The sequence below is a fragment of the Gymnogyps californianus genome, chromosome 10 (genome assembly GCF_018139145.2).
Source record: "Gymnogyps californianus isolate 813 chromosome 10, ASM1813914v2, whole genome shotgun sequence".
Lineage (NCBI taxonomy): Eukaryota > Metazoa > Chordata > Aves > Accipitriformes > Cathartidae > Gymnogyps > Gymnogyps californianus.
In genome coordinates, this window is record NC_059480.1 from 18,070,050 (window position 1) to 18,097,797 (window position 27,748).

A 27,748-nucleotide genomic window follows, 5' to 3' on the forward strand; every position below is an offset into this window, starting at 1 on the left:
GATGTGTGTATGTCTTATAGTTCCACATAAAAACGGAAATAGAGTTCACTTCCAAGGACATTAGCTGGACAAGTGTGTAATAGAGTCCTTGAGTTTAAGGCCAGAAGAGACCATGAGATCATGGTCTGACCCCCTGTATGTCACTGGCCATACATTCCATGAATTGCTAGTGCTCACCAGGCTTCAGCTGGGAATCGGGTCCTCAGTGAACTGCGAATCATACAATAGAATTTCCAGCAAAGTAGTTTTCACTTGTTCCTTATTTTTCCTGTTTAAAGAAAACCTTTGGTAAGATTCCATGCTGTATTCATTTGCAATTGACTTTTGATATCTTTATTCTTCAGAAAAGTATAATTAGGAAATAAAGATTAATCCAGCTATGGTAATTCTGTTTCCTTATCTGACCACCTCCCCATTGTCACCCCTGACAGTACTGAGAGAGTAGAGCACATGAAAACATACAAAAAGCAGAAATCAAGAGAGGACAATACTATATTGGGCTAATGAGCATTGGGATTCAGGTTTCCTTAAGCTCAACTATGTGTAATCAACTTCTGTTTTATAAGTCTTGAAGGCTCTCCTGGTATTAATCTAACTGTACTTGAAGTCTTTACCAAAATTTCTGTTGGATTAAACACAGCCAGTGTTCACTCTTTCTGATAGTACGGATGAAGCTTGTTTTCCTTCATCATTGACACTTGAGCTATTTTTTTGCTTGTTGAAAGGCAACTGAAATTATTACTGCTTTCTGGAGATGGAGCTATTGGCGGTATGTCTGAATCACAAATGGAAAAAAAAATGTTCCGGAGTAAAACTACCAAAGTATAGTAAAAGATAGATTAATCCTTTAACTTCAGTGGTCTACTTGTGGGTGTATCCTATGTGTGGATCTTCATGTCACCTCTCTGAATTTACAGAACAGAATTAAAACTTCGGGGGGAAAAAAATAGACAATATCAGAACCATCTGCTAATAGTCAGCATCAGTTACTGATGAAGCCTATGTTGGAGCTGAAGCATTATCTTGAGAGAGGTGGGGTTTTTTTTTGGTTTTTTTTTTACTTTTCACATTTGCTCTTTCACAGCACAGTAGACGCTATAGCTCAGTCACTTCAGTGTGGGGGAATTATCAGTTACGGAAGTGTAATTTTGTCAGCTTGAGTTCTGTATTACCTCTTTATAAAATTTCTTCACAGATCTTACCCTCTGAGAAGCATCACTGTTGGTTGCTGCAGTAAAGAGCTGTTTTGGTCAAAGTGAAAATCAAGTGTTCCCACTTCTCTGGAATGCCTCAGTGGATGTTATAATGTAATTTATATGACAAAATCATCTCTTTAGCCACCAGAATGGCTGAATTAAATAAATTGGGAGGGGGGAGGCACCTTGATGAAGCACCAGCTGAAGGCTGTACTGTTGCCTGCAGATTGCTCTGATGAAAGCTGTATAAATGCATTCATATCTAATTGAAAAGGAAATTATTTTTTTAAATACAGATGAAAACAAAGATGATATGAGTTTAGTTGCATGTAGGCTTGCGTAGCATATATACCTCCTTGGTGCATTGTTTCATTTCAGATGGCTAGAAAACTTACCTTCCTTTTGTGATGTTTTTTGAACTTTCCCAGATTTGAATCATTTCTGAGAAACACATCCTCCTGTATATCTATTACAGATCTGCAGCAGGTTCTTCACTGTGCGCTTCTAGCCAGACTTTTTGTGCAGGCCACTGCCCTGCCCCCATGTCCAGTTCCTATCCTGTGTTAATGAGTGTTCAACCCTAAATCTTGCTAGACCCCCCTCCTGGTCCACCGTAACAGGAATATTTGAACCATGCATAGATTCCCCCCCCCCCCGCCCCCCAGCCCTTGCTGTTATTTCTGTTTTCAAATTGCCAATACTGTTTTATTTGAATGGAGCCACATCTACATTAGATGTGAGCTGACAGTGGTGACAGTGTTGTTCAGTTGGTGCTTATCCCTCAAGTTCATCTGCTGTGCCTGTTGGCAGCACTCAGCCTCATCCTCCTGACAGTGGGAGGCCTCCTAGAAGCTCTCATTCTTTAGCAAGCCTTGCTTAGGCAACCAGGAGGCATTTCAGAGAAAAACACTGTGGCAAAGGAGGCTGTGTTGCACATGAGATAGTTGCAGGAAATTCCTGGCATGAGAATAGCTTGGATCCTTTTTGTTGAGAGAGAAAGAGACGGGGTTTACACCCATGCTTAGTCAACACCAAAATATGTCAGTTTGTTGCATTTTTCTCTGCAGGTTCTCCATCTTCTATGTTTTCCCCCCTCTGCTACACACACCCCCTTCAGAAATTACTGCAAATTGTGCAATTAGATGTCTGCATTCCTCCTTTATTAACTCATTAATGGATTAAATGAAACTTCTGTTAAGCTTTTCTTATTTTTATCTGTCGCTGCACTACCAAAGCAACTTGTGGAAATAGTTCTGTATCAAATGATTAATTCATGTCCAAGAGTTCAGAAAGTCATAAATATTTAGAATCTTTTGAAATATGACTGGGGAGACTTAATGAGGAATTTAAAAGACATTGTTCTTTAATTCTCTGACATTTCATTTTTCAATGAGTTGTAAAGTCCTTAAATATTTATACTAAAAAATAAGTGTATGTTAGTGATGCTTCAGACACTTCCATTTTTAGTCTCAATCACAAGACCAGTGTGATGGTTTATTTTCAGTATTCTGTTTGTTTACTTGTTGATGCTACCTTATACATATACAGGGTTTCATGTTTAAATATTGTTGGAATAAAAAGAGAAATGGCAATAGTCCTCTAAGCTTCAAGATGTGCAACTTACAGAATTGGAGATAATCTGTGCAAAGGTATTTGGATGTGATTCTAACTGGACTGTGATCTAAGAAACTAAGTGGAATATGCTTCAGGATATAGCAATCCAAGTTTTTAATTTATCTTGTGGTGTTGTTGCATGCCTCTTGGAAAAAAAGATTAAAGTGGATTGTTAAACACAGTTGATGTACCTAACAGTGTTCCTCAACTTTCAGTAGCCCAGTAAGGCTCTTGTAGGCAAAGCCTACTAAGAATTACAGTATCTGCAGATGTTGCAGTTGTAATTGCCTTCAGAAAAAAACAACAGTTTAGGTGCCTTACAGATTCCTAATAATGCTGCTGTAAGAAATGTTTCGTGGTGAAAAGGAAATACAATTTCAGGGTTCTCTGCAAACTATGGAGAACCTTCCATGGTCAGCATCATGGATTGAAAGGAAAACTGACCACCTTCCCTGCGCAGCTGATCTGTTCTGGTGATTTTGTTCATATTAGTCTGTATTTAGTAACAATCGACATTGTGGTTTTTATTTTGTGAATTTTTGCACTGGAGGCTTAAGAAAAACTTTTTCCTCTCTCTTTGGAAGTAATGAAGAATCCAAAACTTTCTTTGGTTCCTCAGAAATTCTAGGGGACTTACAAGCTAAGTATCAGCTTTTATATAGAGAATATAACATTTATATGTATATAAATGTTACTTACATTTAATTATATCCAGGAGATGAACATCCCCAGGAATGAGATTAAAGTTGAGGCTAAGGTAATTGAGCTGGAGTTAGGCAGCTCCTTTGTGTTCTCTCTCGTTCTGGTTTCCGTGAAGATTCAGAATCCTTAGCCGCATAGGGTGTTTTTCTCATGGAGGTTTTGAGAGCAACCGGTTGGTGAGTGAAACTGATAAAATGCTAGCTATTATGTTTTGCTGAGGATCTCTCATTACTGTCTTGGTGCATCTTTATTTTTCTTTATGGTTTTGTTTATGACTTCTGAAACAAACCAATCTGCATCTTGGAGGAAGTCCTTCATCTGCAGCCCATATATCACAAGAGTAAAACTTACCCTGGTGTAGGGTGGAAACAAAGCTGTAGGTGACTGCTGTGTTGAAATCCTACAGAAGAAACTTTTAGGCTTTTTTGGCTTCTTGATTCATTTAGTTTCCTGGTAACAGAGCAAAGTTGAAGCTGGTTGTGATGTTGTTTTTTTGTGTGTGGGTCTGGGTTCACTGACGTCTGTGTTTTGATGGCTTATGTAGGAGCAGTTGAGCAATTTTCAGATGAAAATGAAGGAAATAATCAGGCTGTTCTTTTGCTGTTGTAGTAAAATGTAATTGCAAAAGCAAACTGCTTGAGCAAAACCAGTGTTAGGAAAAAAGGAAGGAACCAGTGCATTAAAGATAATTTGGCTTTTAAAAATAGACATTGCCTATCTGTCCAATATATATAGCCCAGTTTAGAGACATGCCTTAGGCTTTAATGTAGGAATTTTTAGATGAAATTGCTGGACTGTGGTATGGGAAGGTCAGACTAGAGGACTATGGTATGTTGCTTCTGTCCTCAAAATATATTAAATATATGCCAGATTTAGAATTTTTACTATGACTTTTAAGAGGGGGGAAAAAATTGTGTCTGGAGACGAAACTTCTGACCACTAAATCTCCAGATGTTATCCTGGTATTTCATGTGATGTTACCTTCTGTGTTTAGCTTGTAGTAATGACAGAGGTCTGTATTAGGACTAAGAGTAGCCTGTTGCCGAGTGTGACTTCTGATAAACCATTTATCTTTTGTAGTACTGTGTTTAAGTTTTCTCACACTCTTTGTTACTTCTCTCCCACCAGAGGTTTCTACTCAGTAACCACATTGATTCAGCCATCAGCACAACAGAGTGGTGGAGGTCTCCAGCAGGGAGCCAGAGGGGTGGACTTGGTTTGGGAACCTGCGTGGGGCTTGGTACTAGTGAAGTGGAAGCTTCCTCCATCAGCAGCAGGACTGCCCCTCCGTTGTGCTGAATGTCAAGTCAGCAGCTCGTGTGGATGTGTTCTAAGTGAAGGGTGAAAGCCTCGGGCCAGGGGGAGGAGAATGTGGTCATGTTTTAAACATACTCCCCAGCTGGATTACTGGTTGGAGGTAATGCCATGGGAGCACGATTGTGGTCTGTAACTGCTTATGAGAGCTTTTTGATTTTTCTTTTGATCGCTTGACAGAATTGTTTTGCATTTTGTGAATTTTATTAAATGTGGGTTTGGATTTATATGGGCTAACCTTTGGCAACAGTGTGTAGGAGTTTGTAAAGCGTCTCAGCAATAAAGTGAGCAAGCAAATGTTATTGCTTAAGCATTGATGCCAACAGTGCTTTTGTGTACTGAAGTCCTGTTCCTCTGATAAGCATTTTTACAAGATTCTTTCACTTCCTCAACCCACTTGTGGTTCTGCCTTCTAGTTCTGTATTACATGGGAAGACACTTTTTGAAGATTGCGGGTTCAAGAGGACTGCGTTACTAAGGAAAGCGGTGGGACCCGTTAAGTAGCTTTAACTCCTGAAGTGGATTTACAAAAGGTCCCCTGTCAAAATGTTTGACCGTTTTATGGATAGATTTGAGATAAAAGCATTTAAAATAATGGGCACAAATAATGTAAATCTGGCTAAGAATTCCATAATCAATTAGTGTACATTAATCCTGATTTTATAATAAAAACTGTTGGAACTTCTGAGCCTGCAGACACAAAGATATGTCCAAGTTAATGACTCTATAAAATCCAGCTTTCTGAACAGGAGTTTAATGATTAATGCTTCAAAGTGCATAATCACATCTTTGCCAGAAGATGTTTTTCTCTTCTTTGGCTCACAATCTGCCTGTTTAACATTTGCTGAAGTAAAGCAAACACAAAGGTGTTAAGAGTCTTTGTGCAAGAGCTGAAGTCTTCTGTGCAGCTGAATGCTTGGACTCATTTATTATAGGATTTGTGACTCCTGGTCTGCACACCAGCTAATTTTTAAAAAAAATGTTGTCAGCATCCAAACTGTTACTTGAGCAAGAGACTGACAGTAGTTGTAAATGTGTCTTTTAGTCTTCACTTCTACTGCTTGCTTGCAGGGCAGAATCGTTCCATTTCCCAGCTCTTCCCTGTTTCTTAACATTTGTCATCAGGGCTGCATCTCAGAGGCAGCAGAGTTTCCAGCAACTTTGTGTTTGTTCCTCTCTTCTTTTATGTGGGTTTTTTTTGCTGCTGCTTGGAGGGTTTTTTTTTTTTGTAAGGTAATGGTGGTAGATGGGATTCTTTCCCCATGCGGATGTTCTAGGAAAACTCCTAAAGAAACAGACTGTTGGAAGCAGAGGTGAGGTAGGAGATCTGGGTACTTGCTGCCATTACTGCTGAGGGGTTGAGTAGCCTCTGAAAGCTGGGTGCCTTTGGGTCCCTTCAGCAATGCTGGAGGAGGACTGGAGCCTGTGTGGTGGTGCTGCCTGTCCGCGATCAACTGGAGCAGGAGAGAGGAGTGTAAAGAGGAGTTTAGGGCTAGTTGTCAGAGGAGACAATGGGAAAAGATAATAGCTAGAGTAGAAATTAACTGATTTTGTGTGTAGAGTATAACTGAAGTGTGAGTGTGTGGTTATATGAGCATGTCTTCTGTCCCCAGTTACAATGAGAGAATGAACTAGATTATTGCTTAAGGTCTTTTACTTCTGTTTTCTATGATTCAGGTATTCATTTAAATAAAACCAGTGCTGGAGCATACTCTGTAATGGTTTTTCTACCTCTTGAGTTGAGTGCTTTGATAGACACTTAATGATGCTACATGATGCTATAATTCCTGTGTACAACAGGTACTGCCGCCACCCTCCAAACTCCATCTTTCAGTACAGCAAATGTAAGAAGGGAAGCTAAAACTAAGGTGTTCTCGGATCTTCCTTTGTACATTTCAGTCTGAAATCAGTTTATAGTCAAAGTAAATGGCTTGCAAGACTGCTTTTAGGATTGTGAATGTGACAATTAAAAAACTAGTCTGGGCTGCAAGACACAGTGAGATGGAGTGGATAACGAGATGATGTGCACTTTGAAAACAGACATAATTAGATCACTTGCAATTTATAGTTTCCCATCTTATTTTTTCATGAACATGTACGTGCCAACTGCATTCCTGCATCGCTCTTGTGTTCATGATGTCATGAGATTGGGTAAATTTAACAGATTAGCTGTGATGGATGTGCTTGCCATGCCTGAGTTCAGAATGCAGACTTGTCTGACGCAGAGATGCTTATTTTACAAACAATTTTGCCCTTGCTGCATTAGAAATGCTGATATTGGCAGTGTATGATATTATGAAGTGTTTTTTTGTGGCATCGAAATTAATGGAGTGATAAATATGACTACAAAGACAGGAGGGAAATGAATATATCGACACCTGTAAGTGAGTTCTGCCCTACTTCAGAAATACTCAATATTCACAAGACTGTTTGCATTAGCACCATGTGCTTCTTGCTGTAGGAAATTAAGGGTTCCCTTTCATCTCCCCCAGCACAGGGCTAGAAGTTCTGTTGCTGTAATGACCAACAGGACGCTGGTTCCCAGCTGGCGAGGCATGGAGCATGTACTCCCATTTCAGATCTCTTAAAAGGCAGCAACATCACAGCATGATATTGTACGGAGGCAACAGTAGACATTGCTGATAAACGGATTGGAAGTGTGTGTTGTATCAGTATTTCCTCACATGCTTTGATTTACAGCAGTAGGTGGGGGTGAGGAGGAGTCAGCAGAAGCAGTGATTGCGAAAGGGAGTTTGGGACCCACCAACCTTGAAGGTTGATTGAATACTGGAGTTGGGGTTTGTGTCTGCTGATGGGAGATTTAGTACTGTGTGTCTCATGGAGAGTAAACCTCTGCTAGTGGAAAGTCTGTCACAACAGCATGATTTCTAGAGATAAAGACCTCAATCTCAATAGATAGTCATTCTGCTGGGTAATCTTTTAAAGGCAGAAAATATGCACTAAAAGAAGACTTTAGTAGTGGGAACTGTGCGTGATATCTGCAGTGATAGGGAAGTTTATTCATTTGTGCACTTCTCTGTTCTCCTCTTAGTCCATTTGTTCCATCCCTCTGGTTACAATTTGAGAAGTACAGAACATACGGTGTGGAAGGACAATTTTAAATTTTCTAGATGAACAGAGTGAAGTCTCCATATTTTGAAGAACAATAATAATAAACAACATTCTTTTTTTGCCTTTCTTTAGGACTCCTGAGCAGTGTCCGAGCGTGGTTTCTTTGCTGTCAGAGAGCTACAATCCCCATGTGCGTTATGGGGCTGCCATGGCTTTGGGTATCTGCTGTGCGGGCACTGGAAACAAGGTGAGGACCAGAAGCATCCGTTGTCAAGACTGTTTCTGCTCTCTCCTGCCACAGATACATTTGTGCAGAAACGTCACACACACAGATCAGATTTCTCGCACATGTACACTGCAAGCCAGCTGGAGTACAGCAGTACTTCTTTAAATTCTTTAACTGTCCTGGGCATAGAGATTCTTTTCCTGCTTGTACAGAATAGATGAAGTAGAAGAATGTTTTTCTACATTATTGCCACATTCTTGGAATTTTGTCTTCAAAACTTTTTTTAGAGTTTTCTTACTGTCAAGGTGCCACTGAACTTTAAATGTATGTTCAGTACTCCAAAATCAATACTCCTTTGCCCTTGGAGTTGATCTTTTACAGATTGCTTTAGGGGGAACAAGGGGGTGCCAGTGACAGGAAAACAGCAAGTGTTTTGCATAACTTCTAGCTCCTTTCTTCTTTCCTGTGATACACAGTTCATGGAAAATCTGTGTAGTAAAGCCAAGTGCAATGAAATTTAATGAAATTTACTGTGGCTTCAGGTGTGTAATTCACAGCCAGTAGATTTTATTCTCACTTTATAAGTGTCAATGAAGGATAATTCTCACAGATGATATCAGGGACCTTTTAGAGTAGAAGGATTCCCACTTCTGCTGTGGGAAGTGAGTGCTCATTGGGACAAGCAGCAAGTAAACTTGGGGATAAGCTTCCTCTACTTCACCCACATGTGTATACAATCTATAGTGGTACTGAATCACAGTTTCAAAACAGGTGCACAAACTGTCCACGTGGAAGTAATATTTCATGCTTCCAAGTCTTTGATAAATCTCATGCTTATCTGTATCATCCCTTCCTCGGCTAGTGTTAAACACTTGATCTGTGGCTCTTGCAAGTGAGTGCTTCCCAACATGTCGCTTGCGTTGTGAAATGCGCAGCTTGCTGACGTGCACTGCCTGCCGTCTTCAGTATCTAAAGCATGCAGACTTGAAAGCAAACTGAACATCCTGTTGTTATCCAAGTGTCTTTATTCTCAAGTGGAAGGTGGAATCAAGGAGCTAATTATTTTTAACCTGCTGCATCTGACAAGTTGATTTAAGTGGAAATGCTTTCAGTCGCACAAAGAAGTCTGTTTTATTTCCAGATACATTGTGTGATAAAGACCTAAACCATCTGATTACATGCAGACACGTCTCCTAGAGCTTATATTAGTAGGTTTTGAAGGCCCAAGTATTTCGACTTTGGAGATTGGAAAGTTCAGCTTTTTGTCATAGTGGATGTTCCATACGTGGTATTGAATGTGTGCCAAAGAATAAATGAGTCACCTTCAGGTGGAGAAGCACAGCCTCTGAGATAGCTCAATTGGCAAAAGCAGTCTAAGCAAAGGCATGATATTATTCTAGAAGTGATTCTTAGAAATAGAGTTTTGTATAAAATCAGCATGTTTTTAAAAGCCTCACCCTGACAGAAGTAACATGGAGAGGGGTCTGTGCTGGGAGACTCATGCACTCAACTGCACTTGCTCATGTCCTCGGTTTAAGTATGGAGAGGAGATTGCTCCATACAAGTGCCAAGTGATTCTCTCTGACTTCTGTAATCAGAAGATCACATAATAGATTAAAAGAGCTCTTTGAGCTTCTTAGAGTGGTTGTCTAACTGTTATCTCTCTCCTGCTCCAAAGAGCATCTAACAGCTTGCTTCACATGCCATTTCAGACTGCTTTTAGAAAGCCCCTGTGTTGCCACAGACCAAATTTATCTGTGCAGCCCATGGCTGTACAAACTGCTGCTTTTATTCTGCTTAGATCTGAAGAACGTGGTTGCTGAAGGCTGGCTGAGTCCACTAACAACTTGCTGCTGTTGAAACAGGTAGTCTTGGTCCCTCCTGCCACCTTTTGCTCTGTCTCATGTCCAGCTCCCTAGTGAGCTGATTCTGACACAAACTCACAGAAAAGTGACCCAGATAACAACAACAAAAAAGGGAACAGTTCTCTGTTGAATTATCGAGCTGGAAAAGCTCACTGAGGGGTGAGACAAGGGCTGCAGCTAGCACAGGGAAAGGGGAGGGACTGGATAGCTAAAAGGAAATTGAGGAAGGAGAGCAATCTCATTTTGGTAGCAGTGAGTTTAGATGAGCTCAGTTGTCCTGTGTAATGTGTGCTGAGGACCTTGCATGGTTAGAAATGAATTTGTGTCTGTAATAATTCCATGTATATTGAAGTCAGGGCTTGCAAAGTGGCAGAACTGTAAATGGAGATGAAAAAATGTGCCTAAAGAGATGATTTAGTCCAAGATGCCTGCAACTTGCCCATGCTCGTCTTGGCTACATCTAAGCAGCATTTATTACAATAGACTCTCTTACAGCTTTTCATAATCAATTACTGCATTGAAAGGAATGCTTATTGATAGATCATTGTGGATTGTGTTCCTGTTGCACGTAGCTGGGAAGTTACTAAATTTGAAGAAGCAATAGAGCATTTTGAAATGTTTTAAAAACCTATATTTACTATAAGGGTGCTCAGAGATAGCCCCACTTGAGGTAGGTTTGAAATGAATGCTTTCATGTGATGCTAAATGTTACAGGTTCTAACAATAAAGTGTAAGGCCAAGAACCTGGGACCTGGATTGTTTTACCATCTCATTTTCTAACCTCCAACATGTTGTTTGATGTCTCTGGTTCATTTGTTCCTTACACAGAAAATGAAGGTAATGCTGATGTATTTTGTTGGGAAGAATGGCAAAGAAAGTGTACAAATAATTTATGTGTACTATTCAAGGCATGTCAGTAGTTCTAATGTGATGAATGCATCTGTTGCTTACAACAACTGTTGTTTATCTGTTGCCCTATTTCTGCAGGTAGATCTTGTTCCATCCATCACTTGTTTTTTGTGCGGGTTTTTTCTTCCCGATTTTTAGATGAAAATCCGCAGAAATACAGATTTTTGTTTCATTTGCCAAGAACAGGCAAAATATATGAAAAAGTATATCTGATAGCATCAATCTGGTAACCTTCCATTAGAGTACTGAATCCTGGAATACTAAAAATAATAGTATTAACTTTGTGACTGCTTATTTTTGATTTTTTTTTTTTTTTTTTAGGAAGCAATTAATTTGCTTGAGCCAATGACGAATGATCCTGTGAACTATGTACGTCAAGGAGCTCTGATTGCATCTGCCCTTATCATGATCCAGCAGACTGAGATTACCTGCCCAAAGGTAATGAGGCATACCTTACATACTGGCTTGTTAGGTGGAAAAATGGTCTTGGATGTGAAATCTTTAGTGCTTGGCACTGCACATAAGCATTGGCAAGAGAGTGTATGTGCCTTGTAAAGAGCCAGAGCCGAATGCACAGCAGGAAGCTCCTGCATGGATCAGAGCATGCACTTTTGAATGGGGGAGTGATGCATGCTGATCGAAACAGGCCTGATTGATAACAGCATTTTAACTCTAGGCGTTACAAGAATAAATGCTCTTTCTTAAAAGGTCTAAAAGCATCTTGTAATGATATGAAGGTGACTGTCTTCCACTAACATGCATTGAGGCCTGTATGCTCATGATTTATGTGAACACGGTTATTTAGTAAAGAAGTTGGTTTTGATGATAAGTGAACTTAGTTTTGGATGTGGCCACCCTGCAGGGAAGTGCTGTTATAACCATGTTTCTTCTGTAGCTAGTCTCAGACTTTTCAGGTGAAACAGTTTCTGCTGTCAGAACTGGCTTAGTGGCTTTATAGCAAATACATTTTTTTTAATGGAGTTTTTCTTTCTGCTCAGAAGGCAAAAAGGATTGCAGATGCTGTGTTTAGCTTTTAAAAATAGTTTGTCCTGTGAATATATGACAGATGATGATATGCAAACATTTGTACAGACTAAAAGTCTACATTAATAGATGCTCTGAGGTTCCATATTTCATCTGCTCTGGTGAGTGCTGAGGCAGAGCAGTAGCTGGTACTTTGCTACTCATGTGTCATATATGGGTTGCTTTTATTGATGTCATTTTAGAAACTGAGCTGTGGTAAAAACAGCCACTTTTTTACTGCATTTGGATGGGGAGAAAGGAAAAAAAAAAAAAACCTCTTTGTTCAGTGGAAAATTTTACTTGGGAAAGTCAACGAAGGAAATCTACAAATACAGGTGTTTGGGTATTTCCAAGTCATGGAACATGAAGATTTGCTGGCAGACAGTTTGTTCCTTTGAATTATTAAAAAAAAAAAAACCAAAAAAACCAACCAGTTAGTTTTCACTGAGCAGAATCTGGGAGCATTGTTTATATTGTCAGACTTGTAGTTCAACTGAATAACCCAGTGGAGAACTCTAGGGTTCTGTTGGATCCCCTCATCTTCTAAGATACAAAGTCTCTGTAATGTGAAGTTGAACTATCTTTCTGTGGAAAGAAACTGCTTGTTGTTTTTATTGTTTCTTCCTTGGTCAGGTGCTTGGAATGCCAGCCCTCAGTATAGATCAGGTTTAATCATTCTGTGCTCCTCTAATGTCGGGCAAATTGTATAGCTCTCCTGTGCCTCAGTTTCCCATCTGAAAGAAATAAGGATGATACTTTCTTCTATGAAAGGACATTATCAGAATAAATTCATTTTAGTTTGCAAAGCACCCTAATCCTCTTGGAATGGGAATTGCAGACTGCTCTGAATCAGTCAGACATCCAAGACTGTTGTGGATTACCTGCTGAGTCTGTCTGTTGGAGTTTCAGCCTTTTTGAGATGATAGGTGAAAGAGTCTGTGTGTCATAAAGAAAAGTGCAGACAAGAAAACAGCTAGCAAAAATACAGATTATTTGAGGTGTGTAATAAGTCAGACCTCTTTCCCCAAAGAGGCCTGGTAACCTTGACTTCAGAGGTATGTGTAATATCTAGGCTTGTTAAATGGGTGATTAAAATAGTTGGCTAGCAAATACAGGATGAGATGTACAGTCTGGGGTTCAGTGGCTTGTTTAAAAATGGGGAGAGGAACGGAAAAAGCTTTATGCCAGAGCCTTGTTTAAGCCAAAATTTGTGTGTTGTTACATAATATAGATACAGAAGGCAATTACCCAGCCATAGAAGCACTGCAGATATTAAAAACCAACCAACCAAACAAAAAACTACAGATTAAGACAATAAATAATCCATGAAATATTCTGATCATTTAGGAGCTAAACACAGACTATATACATTTTACTTGTTTTGAACATCACAAAAGTTAGTTATAACCATCATAATGTCTTGCTCAAAAGTAAAAGGAATATTTCGAGGAATATGCTGCCAATTAAGTTATTTATTGTCCATGGGAAACTTTTTGGAGCACTCTGCCAGTCTGAAGAAAAATTATTTTACTCTGATGTGAAAGGTGGAGTTCAGAAAACTAGCCATTTTTGGATTACAGTGACATATTTTGATTTGATTAGATTCCTGAGTGGCACACTGGTGCACTGTGTGCCGAAGTGTCTAACCTGATGTATGTGAGTATTTGCATTGCTGGATAAGCAGCTAGTAAGAGGAGCATGGTGGATTTCATATCCCACAAGCTGTACGTGTGGTCTTGATGGGGTTACAGAGAAGCTGAATTTTACATATCATCATCTCACTGCTGCTGAATACTTCATGATGCTGAGAGATGGTGATTTTAATAAAGATTGTGACGTATAGTCTGACCAGCTTCCTGTCATTACTTTCCAGTTTTGTCTGTTCTGGGATTTTTTTTTTTTTTTTTTTTTGGTAAACTTCTTGTTTGTGAGCTTTGGGTTAGAAGGACTTTAAATTCTCTGGTGATAATTTGGGATGAAGATGGTAGCAAACGATCTTCCTTGAATAGATTTAGATTTTTCAGGACTAAAATAACTTCAGAATTTTGAGAGCTGAGCGTTGCAATGCTGAAATGCCAGCAATAAACAGAGATTTAAGAATCAAAGTATTTTGGTTTAAAATAAACCATTTTTGTTGTGAGAGAATGTAGATGTATGCCTTTGAATCACCTTTGCTGTCCTCTTTCCTTTGTATTTGTCTTCCTCTTTGTTGTGCTCACTCTTTATTTAAACAATTTAAACAGTTTAAATTTAAATAAAGAGTTTAAATAAAGAATTGTCATTATATGGAGGTCTCTTGAACTTGCAAGTTGCTTAAGTGCTAAAAGGGGTAGCAAATCTTGTGTAAAGCTGATTTGGCCTCTTTGGACTTGAAACACAATTCCTCCATGTGCAGCCAGCATGATTTTTCCTGACCTCTCTTGATACATTTAAGAACCATATTAGTGCAGGATATAGAACAATAACAAGTTTATTTTGTGAAATAGAATCCTAAATTATAGATGTGATGAGATCATTGTAACAGAAATCAATGACAACTTCATTATGTATTTGTGACCTGCAGGGCAATTAAGACAGCAATTTTGGAGACAAACTACATGTCTGACATGTTGAATTGAATTTACTTTTTCCTGTTTTTGTGTTAGGATAGTCATCTTGGCAAAATGAGAAGATAATAAGCAAGGTCAAGGCTTTTCCTCCATCCTCTTTCGATCATCTTAGCCTGTTATCTTTAAGATGTTGTGAAGAAACCAGGACCAGATTGCTCTTCCTCCTCCCCCCCCATTTAGATGAAATGCTAGGTCTTGCTGGGATGCAAGACTGATTTTTGCCGTATTCTGATAGGACCTTCACATTACTTCATGTAAGCCTGTTACTGTTAGATGCTTCGGCATACTGTATGCTCTTTCAAGAGAGCAAGTGTATGCAGAATAACTTCAACTTTTGAAGAAGACAGAACATGCAAACAGTTTAAAACCTGTTTTATTAAAAACAGATTCCTAAATACTCTTGTTCTTAAGAACTTAGATTTGCAAAATGCATCATGCACATCACCTGCCACTGTTGCCCTTAATGAGACTTATAACAGTTAACTTTTAACAATCTCATGGGCTTCAGGCGCATGAATGTTGACTGGTGGAGGGAGAAGTGGTAAACAACCTGATAAATGATAGCTCCTTGGGTTTGTGGTAGGAAATGGTGCTGTACCATTCTCATGTCTTAAAGCCTGTGGTGTTTCCTCAGTGTTTCCAAGGCTGTGCATTTGGCTTCATTTGAAATCAGTGGCATGTCGTTTTGGCCAGCACTAATTATCAGAATGGTGTGTGTGTATTGTTAGTAAAGATGAAATGAGTCACTGCCTACGTTTTAGTGTTCCTCCTGGAAGTCGCCCAAATAAATTTCTTGATAGCATTTCCAAATGCAATAAAGCTTTTAAAGTGCTTGAAGATTTCAAGGGAGAAACAGAGCTTGTGGGTTTCATAGCATATTAAATAAACCTATTCAGTAGTTTGGGATGTGCTTGTTGCTGTGGTTTCAAGGAAAAATAGTAGCAGATTAAAGGGCTCTACTAGACAAACTCTGGCAGATTTTGCTTCAACAGCTTAAGAAATTACTGTGTGTTGACAACTTGCTCCGTTCTGTAGGAGGTAAGTGCTCCAACAGCAAAGGCAAAATGGAGCTTTTGTCTGTACCGCTCTTGCTTTCTCCAAAGAGATGGAGCAATGGCTCCATGTGAGGATGATACCTTCCTGAACCGCTACAGCTAGAGCTGCCAAAGCAGGCTTTCCCCAGCAGCAAAGAAGGTTTTCAGCTGGGACCTGATCCAGTCAAAAATCCCATTCCTGTGAAGCATTTGCTTCATAGGAACAGCCTGAATAAGCCTGCAAGCCTACCGTGCATTCGAGTGTTGAGGCAGTCCTTCGATCTGGGTTTGCCTGGACCCTAAGGCCAGGCGGGGTAGTCTCCCACCCTTTCATAGAACAATTTTGCTTCCACTGATGCAAAAGTAAAACTTTGGAAAGGACATGCTTGCTGAATACATTTTCCAGGGTTGGCAGTGGTCCACGGCTCACGATGCACAGGTATGCAGAATTTATCTGAAAGCAGAACGCTCTTGATATGGCACTACATATTTTGTATTTTTATAAGTAGAGGCTATAAGGACTATTTCTTATTGTAGCTGTTCAGCGCTTATTCATTGAACGCCTGCTCTCAGCTGATTCCCTGCTGTAACCTGTCTGCGTCGCCTGGAGAGGTGGCAATTGATCTGCTCAGGTTTAGCAGCCAGGTTTCTGTCCCTTGGTCCCTTGCAGTTGTCAGTGCCCCGGTTAGCTTGCTGCCCTGCACGGTGTCCTGGTGCCACAGCTGGTGGGTTCCTGGTGGGCTTATTGCCCAGGTGTTTTGTTCATCTGCTCTGGACTAACGTACATGTGAGTAGGAGCTGTGGAAGGCATATTAGGGAAAGGGTGCTTATAGGGGCAGCACGCCACAACCAGGGGAGGTGGATGACTCCACCGGCTAGCTCTGCCTCGCCTTTCCTGCGGGACGCGTTTCTGCCCTCTGTTCCAAGGTGCTGCTCTGTCAGACTTCAGATGCCAGCGTCAACTTTAGCAGTTCTGCTGAATGTCTTCTCACTTCACCCAGGGTTTCGTTCTCTGAAGATTTGATTACGATGTAAGTTCCAGATTACAGTCCACCGAACGAGCTTTGTAACATCCATCTGTTTTGTTAAATATTCCAAACCCAGAAGCTGAGCCCAGAGTCACAGGAATGATGTGCTCTAAACAGAGGCACTGAAATCCTACTGCTCAGCTCAACCAGAGGAATAGTTTTACGTGTTGCTTCTGTGTCTCTGTGTGTCTGTCCCAAATAATATCTGAAGGCTTTGGTTCACCTAGTCTGCATATGGTTGCCCTTGATACTGCCCGAGGCCCCGTTCCAGGTTGCAAATGCAAACTGAGGTATTTTTCCAGTGTACGAGAGGTCAGGCGTAAGAAACAAACTATTTATATTAAATGTGTAAACCTCAGTGTAAGCTTTTATAAATAAAAATCAGGAGAGCGTGAAAAAGCATAAATGGAGTGAAGCAAGAGCAGAGTTTGGTCAGTATATCCAGAATAAACCCTGTATTGTGTGTGCAGTATCTCCCTGCCATACATCTGTCTGTGTGGCTGCCCTGCAAATGTACGTTGCTCCTTTTTCTTAGCTTTAAAAAATGCAAGGAAATTTAAGTTGCCTCCTTTTGGGGACAGGGACTAGTAACTAAAAACTTTTTAATGCAAAGGGGAATTGGTGAATAGAGAACTAATATTAGCACACAAATTGTTGTACTTAGACTGAAAAATGGAAATAGCTGCTGTTTTTCCCATGTCAGTTTTAATAAATGCCTCCTGCTCTGCCGGAGAAGTGTTGTGTTCTGTTGTTCAGGTTTGCTGCTCCTGTTTAAAAGTGGGTGGCTGCTCTGGTGCTTCACGGTTGTGAGACTGTCCATTTGTGTGAAACAAATAAAGTAATTTTAATACAGTCATGTTTAGCAGGTCATGATTTACTTGTATGAATGTTAGTGTCTTTCGCTGTCACAGACTGATTTAAATCTCATCAAGTTAGATGCCGTCAGTGTTGAAGGAGTTGCGGTGACAAGTAGCACAGCTGGGCTAGTGGCTGAAAGAGCAAAGGCAGAAAAGGTATAGACCAGAGAGTGTCTGTTCCTTTAGGGCACCAGTGTTTTAAGCAGTGTGATGAGTTAATGTGCATTGAGAACTACTTCACAGAAAACATGCAGTCTTAATCTGAAGTGTTCACAAAGTGTGTAGGGCTGCCAAGCAGCGTTGCAGCTCTTGAGTATAATGCTTGTGGGCTGGAGAGGTAGCCTCTGTCTTCTTCCATCCCAGACATTGGACATGATCTCTCAAAGGTAGAGTCTCAACTTCTTACTGCCTCTGGTCAAAAATTCACACGTGAAATGTGGTGAAATTTATTGCTAGCATTACCTTGGCTGCAGGATTACCTCATGGCTCTGATGTGCTTTTACTGGGGAATTTGATCTCATGCTTTGCTGAGAAACCCCTGCAGTTTGATTTATCCCCTCAGTCAGCTCTTCGTTCTGTTTTGATCCTTTTTTTTTTTTTTTTTTTACCTTGATGAATCCCAGTTTAACAAAATGTTATTCCCAGCACAGTTCTCATGTCACTGACTCAGTTGTATGAATGGTTGTTTTTTTCCACCGGTACAAAAACTCTTTCTGTAAGTGCTTTGAGATTCCCCAGTGCACCCCAAGACAGGGCACATGTGCTAGGACAGATGCCTGAAGGCTGCTCCTGGTGCTCAGTGCTGCCCACCCTGAGCACAGCCCTGGAGCTTGTGGTGTCCTGCATGGACGGGGTACCGGCTGTTCGCTGGGTGCTGTTGTCATTCGGAAGGACCTCCTGAGTGTTGTAGTCAGCATTTAAGCCTCCTTCACTGGCACAATTAGGTGCTGGGAGCATCAGAGGCTGTGCAAGAGTACGTTCCCAGTAGTGGTGTTGAAGCTTGGCCTCTTTGCCTATGGCAGACACTGTGTTTCACAACTGAAACGTAGGACCTCTCTTGAGACGCTTCTCACTGAGCAAATATCACTGGTGTCCCTGGAGAGGCACATGCTCTTTGGATGTGAAAAGTGGATAGGGGGTTGTCTGGTATTAGGGTTTTATACTTGGAAACTTTAACTGCATTTGCAATGCTAGGAACTGCTCTGTATCTCTGGTGGCTGTGTCTGGCCCTACTGCCTTGAGCTAGAAGTTTGTCCTCTCATCTGTGGCTGCAGATGTAGGAAGAGGACTTGGAATACCAGCAATAAAGTGGACCAGTAGTGGGGAGAAGCTTGTTCAAGACATCTTGGAAGGAGCCTTTTTGAAAAGACCTCCTTTGCTTTTGAGCATGTCAAGTGAAGGCTTAGTGTGCAAACAGAAAAAATGAAAACAAAATGTCACATGGATATCTGGATTAAAATTAATTTAGGGAAGAGGTATAAAAGATTCTTCCAGACATGCTGTGGATGGGATGCAGCTTCCCAGGTTTTGACTAGGTTGCAAATTGGGATTTCCTGGTCTGCTTTTTCAGCTATAAAAATTACTTGAGCTGTATTGTTGCTCCACTATATATTAAAAGACATAAGTTATTAATTTGTGATAAAGCCTTAGATATTGCTGGATGTGATACTGTTCTGTCTCTTCAACACTTAGTGAACCAGTGAAAGATGAAGCTGTTCAAAGCAATGATGATAATATAAGCAAAGGTTTAGCAATTTCCCTTACTAATGTGCACTTCAGATATTGTGGTGAACATACCATGGCATAAACTGTTACTTTATTAAATATTTTCATTAATGATTTTCACTTAAAAGGTAGGAGTGCAGTAGCAAAATTTGCTGATGATGCACCATAGGGGCATTATCAATACAGCAGCAATATTGTACAGGAAAAACGGAATAGGTTTGAGGTTTTCAGCAGTAGGAATTGGAGGAAATTTAATAAAGTGCAGTGTCACGCACCTAAGAACATATAGTAGTTCTTGCTACAAACTCATCAGTTGGTCTTTTATTCCAGTGACGCTCCAGAGATTCTCAGGCTATTCCTGTAAGACCTGAAAAATGTGGTTTGGAAATGCATGTCCATCCTGACTATTTTAAAATCACTATATGGGTATCTTCAAGTGGGGAAAACCTCTGTAATTAATTATTAGTGGGATGACTTCTAACACCAGTGACTAAAGCCATTGAAAAGACAAATGTTGTCCTAGGATGCAGAAATCCAGGATGCTTTCATTAAAGACAGAATATTTGACTCATGCAGTCAGTTTCATAATCTCTCTCTCTTTTTCTTTTTCTTTTTTTTTTTTTTTTGTTTTATCCAGGTCAGCCAGTTCAGACAGCTCTATTCCAAAGTGATCAATGATAAGCATGATGATGTTATGGCAAAGTTTGGAGCAATCCTGGCACAAGGCATTTTGGATGCAGGTAATTCCCCAAACATTTAAAGCAGTCAAAATTTCTTGAACTTGTTTGTCTACAGTAGCTGTAATAACAAATTTCATTTGGTAGATGAGGTGCTGGCTTTATGCCTGTCGTGTAATAGTAGCAAGAAATCTCAAATTTCAAGTCATTTTAGCTAATTAAAGAAATAAACCCTGTTTTGTAGTTTCAGCTTGTGTCAGCATGTTTCTGTTAGGAGAGACTCAACCCAGTCTTTGGGGCAGAATTTGTGTCCAGAAGTCTGGACAAATATGATCTTTTTGCTCTTAAGTCTGTTTTGTCACCCTGAGTGTTGATTTATAGCATGATAGGTTGCTTCTTTATTTTTCGAAGTAAGCACCTGCTCCAGAAATTGGAAACCTTGTGGTATCCGGTCCTCATATTTTGCTTTTTCTGTTAAAACTTGACATAACCAGTTAAAAAAATATGTGTTAAATATGTTTTTTAATAACTAGGTTTTGCCTCTTTCCTGATTATTAAGAGAGGTGTTGCACAAAGAGGGAAGCATAGTTAACTGCATCAGTGTTACTTCAGAAGACCCAGTCAGTTTCACAGACTACTACCTTTTTCTGGTGGAGGAAACATCATTTCATGAGTGTTAATGACTGACTGTTGAGCCAGGGATAGCATTCTCTAAAGGCATTAGCATTTCACAAGGGCTGAATTGCGGAGCCTATTAAGGAAGGTTTCTGTAAGCAAAGAGGACAGACAATGTTTTTGATTTCTCCTTCTGCTGGAGTGAAGACGTACAGTGCAGTGTGTGTCAACAGCACCCCCTTTCCAAGTTTCCAAACACAGTTTCTCCCATCTGGTCTCTCGTGCTGTGGCCTTTTCTTGCGATGCAGCTCCTTATTCCCTGTGGTAGGTAGAAACAAGCTGGTTTTCCCTGAGATCAAGGTTAGTCCTGAAGTCACATAAGCAGAAAGTCTCATGTATTTGTCTCTGTGGCATGGCTTAAGCACAGCACCATGCACTGTGGTTACACAGTGTCTGTATGAAAATACTACATCTCCAAGCCATGTGATGGGGGTCGAAAAACTTTGGGCTGCCTGCATCTATCTGTGTGGAAGCATGCTTAAAAAGCTTTCTTCATGGTGAGCATGTGGCAGTCAGGCTGCTCTGTGCTCTGTGACTAGGGCTACTCAGAGAAGAAAGCAACAGGAACCACCCTCTTTATCTTTCTTGCCTCCCAGGTACCACTCCTGGAGCTCAGACTGAGCAATATTCTTGGCACAAGACTGTTAGAATAATTTTGGTCATTCCCATACTCATACTGTGTTGCTGGGAAGCCAGAGCCCAGCTGGCTCAGAGATTTTTCTCTCAGCAGTACAGATCTGCTTCGAATTCCAACCTTTAAGATTAAATCATAAAAATGCAGCTAAAACCTTACTTGCTTCCTGTGTCACTCATGTATTTTATAATAACTTGGAAACCAGAAGCATCCAATTTTAATAAACGACTTGTGAATTTGTGCCAACTTTAACCTCTTTATTTCTTGCTGAGGGCTGGGGGAAGGCTGTGAACTACCCTTTCTTAACCTATTGCCACTTTCATTAGAGCCTCTTAAAAGAATAAACTCTTTTTATCTCTCCCATACAACTACAAGTGCTTATCTGAAACAATGAGCTATAGAATTTAATTATCTCTACCAGGAAAGGTAGTGATAAAAAGGTTCTTTGTGTCATCTGCCACAGCTGGGGCAATTGAGTTTGGGGTTTTTTGTTGGGGTTTTTTTTTGCGGGGGAAGGAGAAAAGTATAATTCTCTTCCAATGACAGGCTTTGATTAAAAGTGCAAGATTTCCAGTGCACAACTGGGAAATGATGCACTGGAGGTGGGTTTTTTGCTCTTGACAATGAGGCAGTCATTACACTGGTGGTTTCATGGAAGGAGCAGGGTACCTTGGGAGCGCTGAAGTGGAAATGAAGAATTTGGTCATTGTCTAATTCTTAGGCCCCAGCAGCAACATTTTTACTTCTTTAATAAAATAAGAAAAATGTAGAGACTCTAAATTTAACTTAGGGATTTTTTTTTTCCCCCCAAACCTCTGAACTTTTATAATGCTCCCCTTCATGTACAAACATGCTCTCTTGTTCCAGGCTGATGACTCCTTTTCTGTTCTTTGCAAAATCAATATGCTTTATTTTCTGCAGTATGTATTTGTAAATGTGAGCTACAAAAGGGATATACTGATCTAATTAGATGTCAGCATTTTATCTGCTTGAAAACTATTTTGCCCTCTGGACTCTAGATATCTTCTCTGATTCTTAATGCCACATTTCTCAATCAGTGAGAAAAAAGGAGGAGCGGCAGTCACTACACAAGTATTTATGTAGTATATCTGGAAAATCCTTTTCTCAATATTTAGGAAAGGTTTGGGTGGGGTCAGCAGCGCAACAGGTTGGGGACAGAGTGTAGCATTGAGCAGTGCAGACTGAAGCCAAAGAAGCTGTTGACAGCCTGATGGTGAATGTACTGGATTCTCCACAGTTTGGAAACATTTGTCATGAGTGATGAGAGAGTCATCCAAATTACAGAGGAAAGAGTTGCCTATCTCCTCATTGCTGTCTCTCCAAATATGCATCTCGCATGATGTGTTGTATTTTGGATGCTAAAGACTTTAGTACAAAAAAATAAACTTCGATGCATAAGGTCTGCTCTCCCATGTGTTGAATTTGGTGCTACTGTTTCCCACCTTTCTCCTGCCTGTCCCTGTTCATGAGCTCTTCATGTAAAGTTGGGTCTAACTCTCTGGTAGTTAGGAAAAAAAAGCCATTATCCTGTACTAATGTTTCTGTCCATGAGATTAGAGCTACTTGTATTTCATTGCCCCTGAGAATCAGGTCACTGGCACATGCTGAAATCAACTCTGCTGGGGTTTTGATGGCTCGTCCTGTGAGATTTTGACTTTTCTGTGCTGCTGCTAACAGTTCAGGTCATCTTCATTCACGACATAGATGAAGCAGATTATAAGTCTTTGCTGGTACAGAAAGAAACAGTATGATACTGTTTGAAAATGGGATGCTGCCTAGGCCAGGATTGGAAACTAATTTCCAAGGTCCACAAAGCATCTTTATCTAATGACTATTGTGCTGGTGTGTTGTCCTGGGCTTTGCTGCCAGAGTATTACGAAGTGCCACCATAACTATGTAAAGAGTGAGTTCATCAAAGTATATAAATCATCAGTGTCTGCTTGTTGCACTCTCCATCTTGTTAACTGACATTAAACTTGGGCCAGCAAATCCTCATAGCATTTAGAACAGCGACTTTAATTCCAGCAAACCTTGCCACAGTGGCAGTATGAATTCTGGGAGATAGACCTTATAGTACTACGCAAGGAGCCCTGAAAATTTTTCTTGTGTGTTTTTGAATTTTTTTTCCAAGCATCATGTCACAGCTTTCATCCATCCAGCCAAAGATCTGGAATGTGTTCCCTTCCAGGCTGTCAGGGCTGCTACTTAATCATGAAGATAAATCACAGTTGTGCAATATCATGTCTCCCCACCTTTCCTGCTCCCTGCAAAACCCTGGGAGTGAGGGTGGGCTGTGTGTGGGTGTAAAACAACAGAAAGAAGGAGCATGACACCATCTTTTGAATATGAAATCTGTTACTCATCCAGGAAATTCCAGAGATTGGATAATATAATTCTAAAGGTTAAAATAAATTCTGAAAATTAAAGTCCAAAAGTTTGATAAAGTCTAGTTAAGCTGCTTGTGCAACATTCAGTGGGCTGCTTGATCCAGAATACCTGCAGGTTACTGACCTGGCCCTTATGCAGTGATGCAGTGAAGAAAAGTTCAAAGTAAAGATGGGGGAGAAGACCAGAAATCTGAGTGTGCAGTGTTTGACATGTTTAAGGATAGCACAAGACCTCAAGCAGTCCCTCCTTAATGCTGTGGCAAATTCAAGTATAAGAGTGAGAGATTGGTATTGGAGAAAATAGTGAGAAGCAGAGCAGACCTAGCAGTAGTAAAAGACAAGACCACATTGCCTTTCTTCAGAGAGGTGGCTGGAAGGAGTTCTCTAGTCAAAACAGCAGGAGATCTATTGCTACCACAAAAGGAAAAGCAAGGAGATAGTATGTATGCAGAGTATCCTACAGGAGGGCATAAAAATCCTCCATCTTCCACTGCTGCTCCTGGGACTAACACTGACAGATACCTAAAATGAGATTACTGCTTCATTCAGGGCTTTCATTAGTTTTGGCAGCAAAAATTAATTTTGCTTGTCTTTAAAACTCAGCTCCATGCTGCTTGGCCCTATTGAGGTGGCTGTGCGAGGCAGGGGAATGCTACTCCAGTTTGGGATTTTCAGCTACAAATCGCCCCGAGTTTGCAACGAGTGGGTGTTTGTATTTTAACAAGGTTAACCTCACTGCACCCATTCTTGTCAGCGATAATGGACTTGCCTGGTGCCCTCTTCAACTCAATTCACTGTGTTCATCAGAAGACTGAAGATCAGATTAACACTTTCTCACTCTGTCTGCAAGCCCAATCTTTCAATTTGGTTTCTAGCTGGATGTTTCTGCACTACATAACATACGGAGTTGTTTTGGTCTATGCTTTGCAAGTACAAAGCTAAGACTTGGTTGTCTGGCAGAGATGTAATTTTGCTGCAAAGACTGCAGGAGCTTGTCTCTTTGCTGCTTAGATTGATAACCTCTAGAAGCAACTTCTGAAGTTGCTGCTGTTTACATTTTTTTCTACTGAGATGGTGTAGGATAAAAACCTAGGCACATTTCTTCTGAATAACTGACAGTTGAGGGAGGCAGCCACAGAAAGAAAAGTTTCTGTATGCACTGCTTTATATGCACTGTTTTCCTCGTGAGTCTTGTCTTGCAGACCATCTATATGCTATGTTTAAAAACTGCTTATGGCAAAGGTTTGCCTTTTTGTCCCCCTCTCCCTGCCTTCTGCATCGTACTTTTGTTTAACCTGTATCCTGGCAAAAGGAGCATGGAAGGGCTGTATTCATTGATTGTGTTTGGGTAATACTTAGCAGATAGAGCAGTTTGGTTGTTACGCTGCCTGTCTGTTTTACTGTGTAAGCTGAGATCACAGTAAAGGAGGGAGGTGTGTTCCAGAGGAGAAAGCTGACAGCACTGTGGCCTGGCTTGTGCTGTGTAGCCCCCTTCAGAGCAGCTGTTTTAGAGATGCATTGCTCAGGTGTCTGTGGAGTACCCAGGAATGCATTCATTAACTTATTTCATTTATGATTCCTTACAGGGGGCCATAACGTAACTATTTCACTGCAGTCAAGGACAGGACATACTCACATGCCTTCTGTGGTGGGGGTTCTGGTCTTCACCCAGTTCTGGTTCTGGTTCCCCCTGTCACACTTCTTGTCACTGGCTTTCACTCCAACCTGTGTCATTGGCCTTAACAAGGATCTTAAGGTATGTAATGAGCAGAGAGGAGAAGAGGTGGTGATAGCTGCTTGGAAGACTCGAGTGGTCTGGGATGGGTGTGCATGGATTTACTGGTTTTCTTTGCATGTCTCCAGCTTGTTTGTGCCAGAAAAGGTACTAACTGGAAGTCTGAAAAGCAGGCTTAAATTGCAGAGCTGGTGGTGGGAATAGGGATAAGAAAAATGTAGAGAGCAGACTTCAACCCCTTTACTTACAAAGTAGGGAACTCTAGTCAGTATATGCGGGCAGAAACCACCCCATTATCACTCCAGAAGGTCAAGGCCCTCCCAAATAAATTATGTGATGTTCTGCTCTAGGAAAGCTCGCAGTGGGAAAACAGGATTTGTTTGGATTCCTTGGGGAGTAAACATTAAACGAAGCAGTCATGGGTACTGCGCTTTTCTTATGCATCTGTTCTTCCAGCTGATCGGCAGTGGTATGGCCCCTGCAAGCTGTGTACCATGCTGGGTCTCCTGTGCTGAAGAACTGAGCTAGTAACTGCCACAAAAAAACTTCTGAATGTGGCCGCGCAGGGGTGTGCAGCCCCCTCCTGTCATTGCTGCAGGCTTATTCTGTGATGCACAGAGCATGCATGGGGCTGGGCTGCTCTCAGAGTCCGTCTGTGGGACTGAGCCAGCTTGCTGGATTGCAGCCCCTGGACCAAAACCTTAGGGCTCTAGGTTGCTCTTCTTCACCTGTCTCAGGCTGAGCATCGAGTCAATCTACACACAGCTCAAAATTCTTGCTCTGTTTGAAGAGAGAGGTTTGCATGAAAATGCCTTCCCCCCCCCCCCCACCCACCGCTTTGTCCAGAATGCTTCACAGGGCTTGCATTGCTGCTTGTCTCTGCGCCTCCCCGGTGGTGATAGGCTCAGCGCCTTTTTGGCTGCTTGGCTGTACTGCCATTTTGACTCCCTCTCCCCGTCCCTTAGAGTTTACAGGGAGCCCAAACGGCTGTAGGTCAGGTTATGTTGTATAACTTGGCTTGCATACTAAAGCCAGCTACAGGCTGGATGTGTGTTATGGGCTGCACCACACCCACCTTGCTTCCTCAGAGCAGTCCCTGTTCTATTGTTGCTCCATGATGTGTCGTAAAGGAAGAGAGTTGAGATACTGCAGAAATTAATTCAGTTTAAGAATCTGGATTGGCTGTCAAAAGATGCTTTCTGCCCTTGCTTAAGTAGCCGAGAATACGAGAATATGTGACGGTGGTAACCCACCCCCAAAACGTACTGTCCTTTTGCAAGAGGTGAATGTCAGGCAGTGCTTGGTTTGCCCTAGCGTGCATTGACAGAACAGATCTTCACTTAGATCTTAAACCAATTTCGTGTTAATACAAGCAGGCACAGCAACAACATCAAAACCACAAAAGCTTCGAAACAATGAAAACAAAGCATGGTGTGAATAGAGTGGAGTGTATGGAGAAGGCTAGGAGACCTTGCCAGAGTCAAATTATAGAATAATTAAATAACATTGTTCTAGTTGAACTGTTGCCACTGATAACAGTTTCTCAGCTTCCGGAGGGGGAGAAGGGGAAGCTTGTATTCTTTAGAGGATCTGTGTTTGTATCTGCTGGAAGGAAAATGAAGCTAAAGTAATTATTCTGCTGTGAATTTTTTTTTCCCCTGCTTTTCTCATCTCTAACAATTTTTTTAACTGTTTGTCTTAGATGCCAAAAGTCCAGTACAAGTCCAACTGTAAGCCGTCCACATTTGCCTACCCCCCACCTCTTGAGGTGCCAAAGGAAAAGGAGAAAGAAAAGGTATTTGGGCTAGCTTTGTGTGTTGTAAAGACTAACCCCTTCTCCCTCCTAGTATAAACATTGACTTTGGTGGCACTAACAGGGAATCTAAAGAGCGAAAGAAAAATTGGCAGGCACTATCGTCTCTGAAAGAGAATTCTAGCTATTTTTTCCTGCTGTGCCTGGGACTGTTGCTGATCATGGCATACAAGTGCTGTGCTACTGAGTTGCTGGAACCTCCCTTGTCTCCAGTGGTCAAGCAGAAGCATTGATTAAAAAAACTGCTTTCCATGCCCTACTGATTTGTATATGTCTATCATCTTTGTGCAGCACCTAGCACAGCAGAGTCCTTGTCCGTGACTTGGGCTCCAAAGTGCTACTGCAGTACAAACATTGAGAATATTAGGGGGGACGCTTCTCAAATAGTCACATATGGAAGGACAGAAGTGTACCTGGGCTCAGGGCAGTGGGCCTGTGTGCTAGAATAATAGTTGTCAGGCCCATGGATTGCAAAAAGGTAAGTGTGGAACTGAGAATATCTAGGTATTGAAAAGGAAGAGATGAGACCTGTGGGATGACAAGCGGGACAATAGTGGAAGCAATTTGTCTCCTGGCGCAGGATGGTAAAAGCTGTTGAGCAGACCACAGCAGCAGGCAGAGCAGCCCTTAGG

At 41.1% G+C, this 27,748-nt stretch overlaps 1 protein-coding gene across 1 annotated transcript in view; it reads left to right on the forward strand.

The window, feature by feature from the left end:
* Positions 1-27,748, forward strand: part of PSMD1 (proteasome 26S subunit, non-ATPase 1) — a 74,882-nt gene that overhangs the window by 40,508 nt on the left and 6,626 nt on the right. The window contains exons 17-21 of the mRNA XM_050902242.1: positions 8,031-8,145; positions 11,220-11,336; positions 19,812-19,914; positions 25,155-25,324; positions 27,006-27,098. Coding sequence (XP_050758199.1) covers positions 8,031-8,145; positions 11,220-11,336; positions 19,812-19,914; positions 25,155-25,324; positions 27,006-27,098 — 598 coding nt within the window. The remainder of the gene's footprint in view (positions 1-8,030; positions 8,146-11,219; positions 11,337-19,811; positions 19,915-25,154; positions 25,325-27,005; positions 27,099-27,748) is intronic.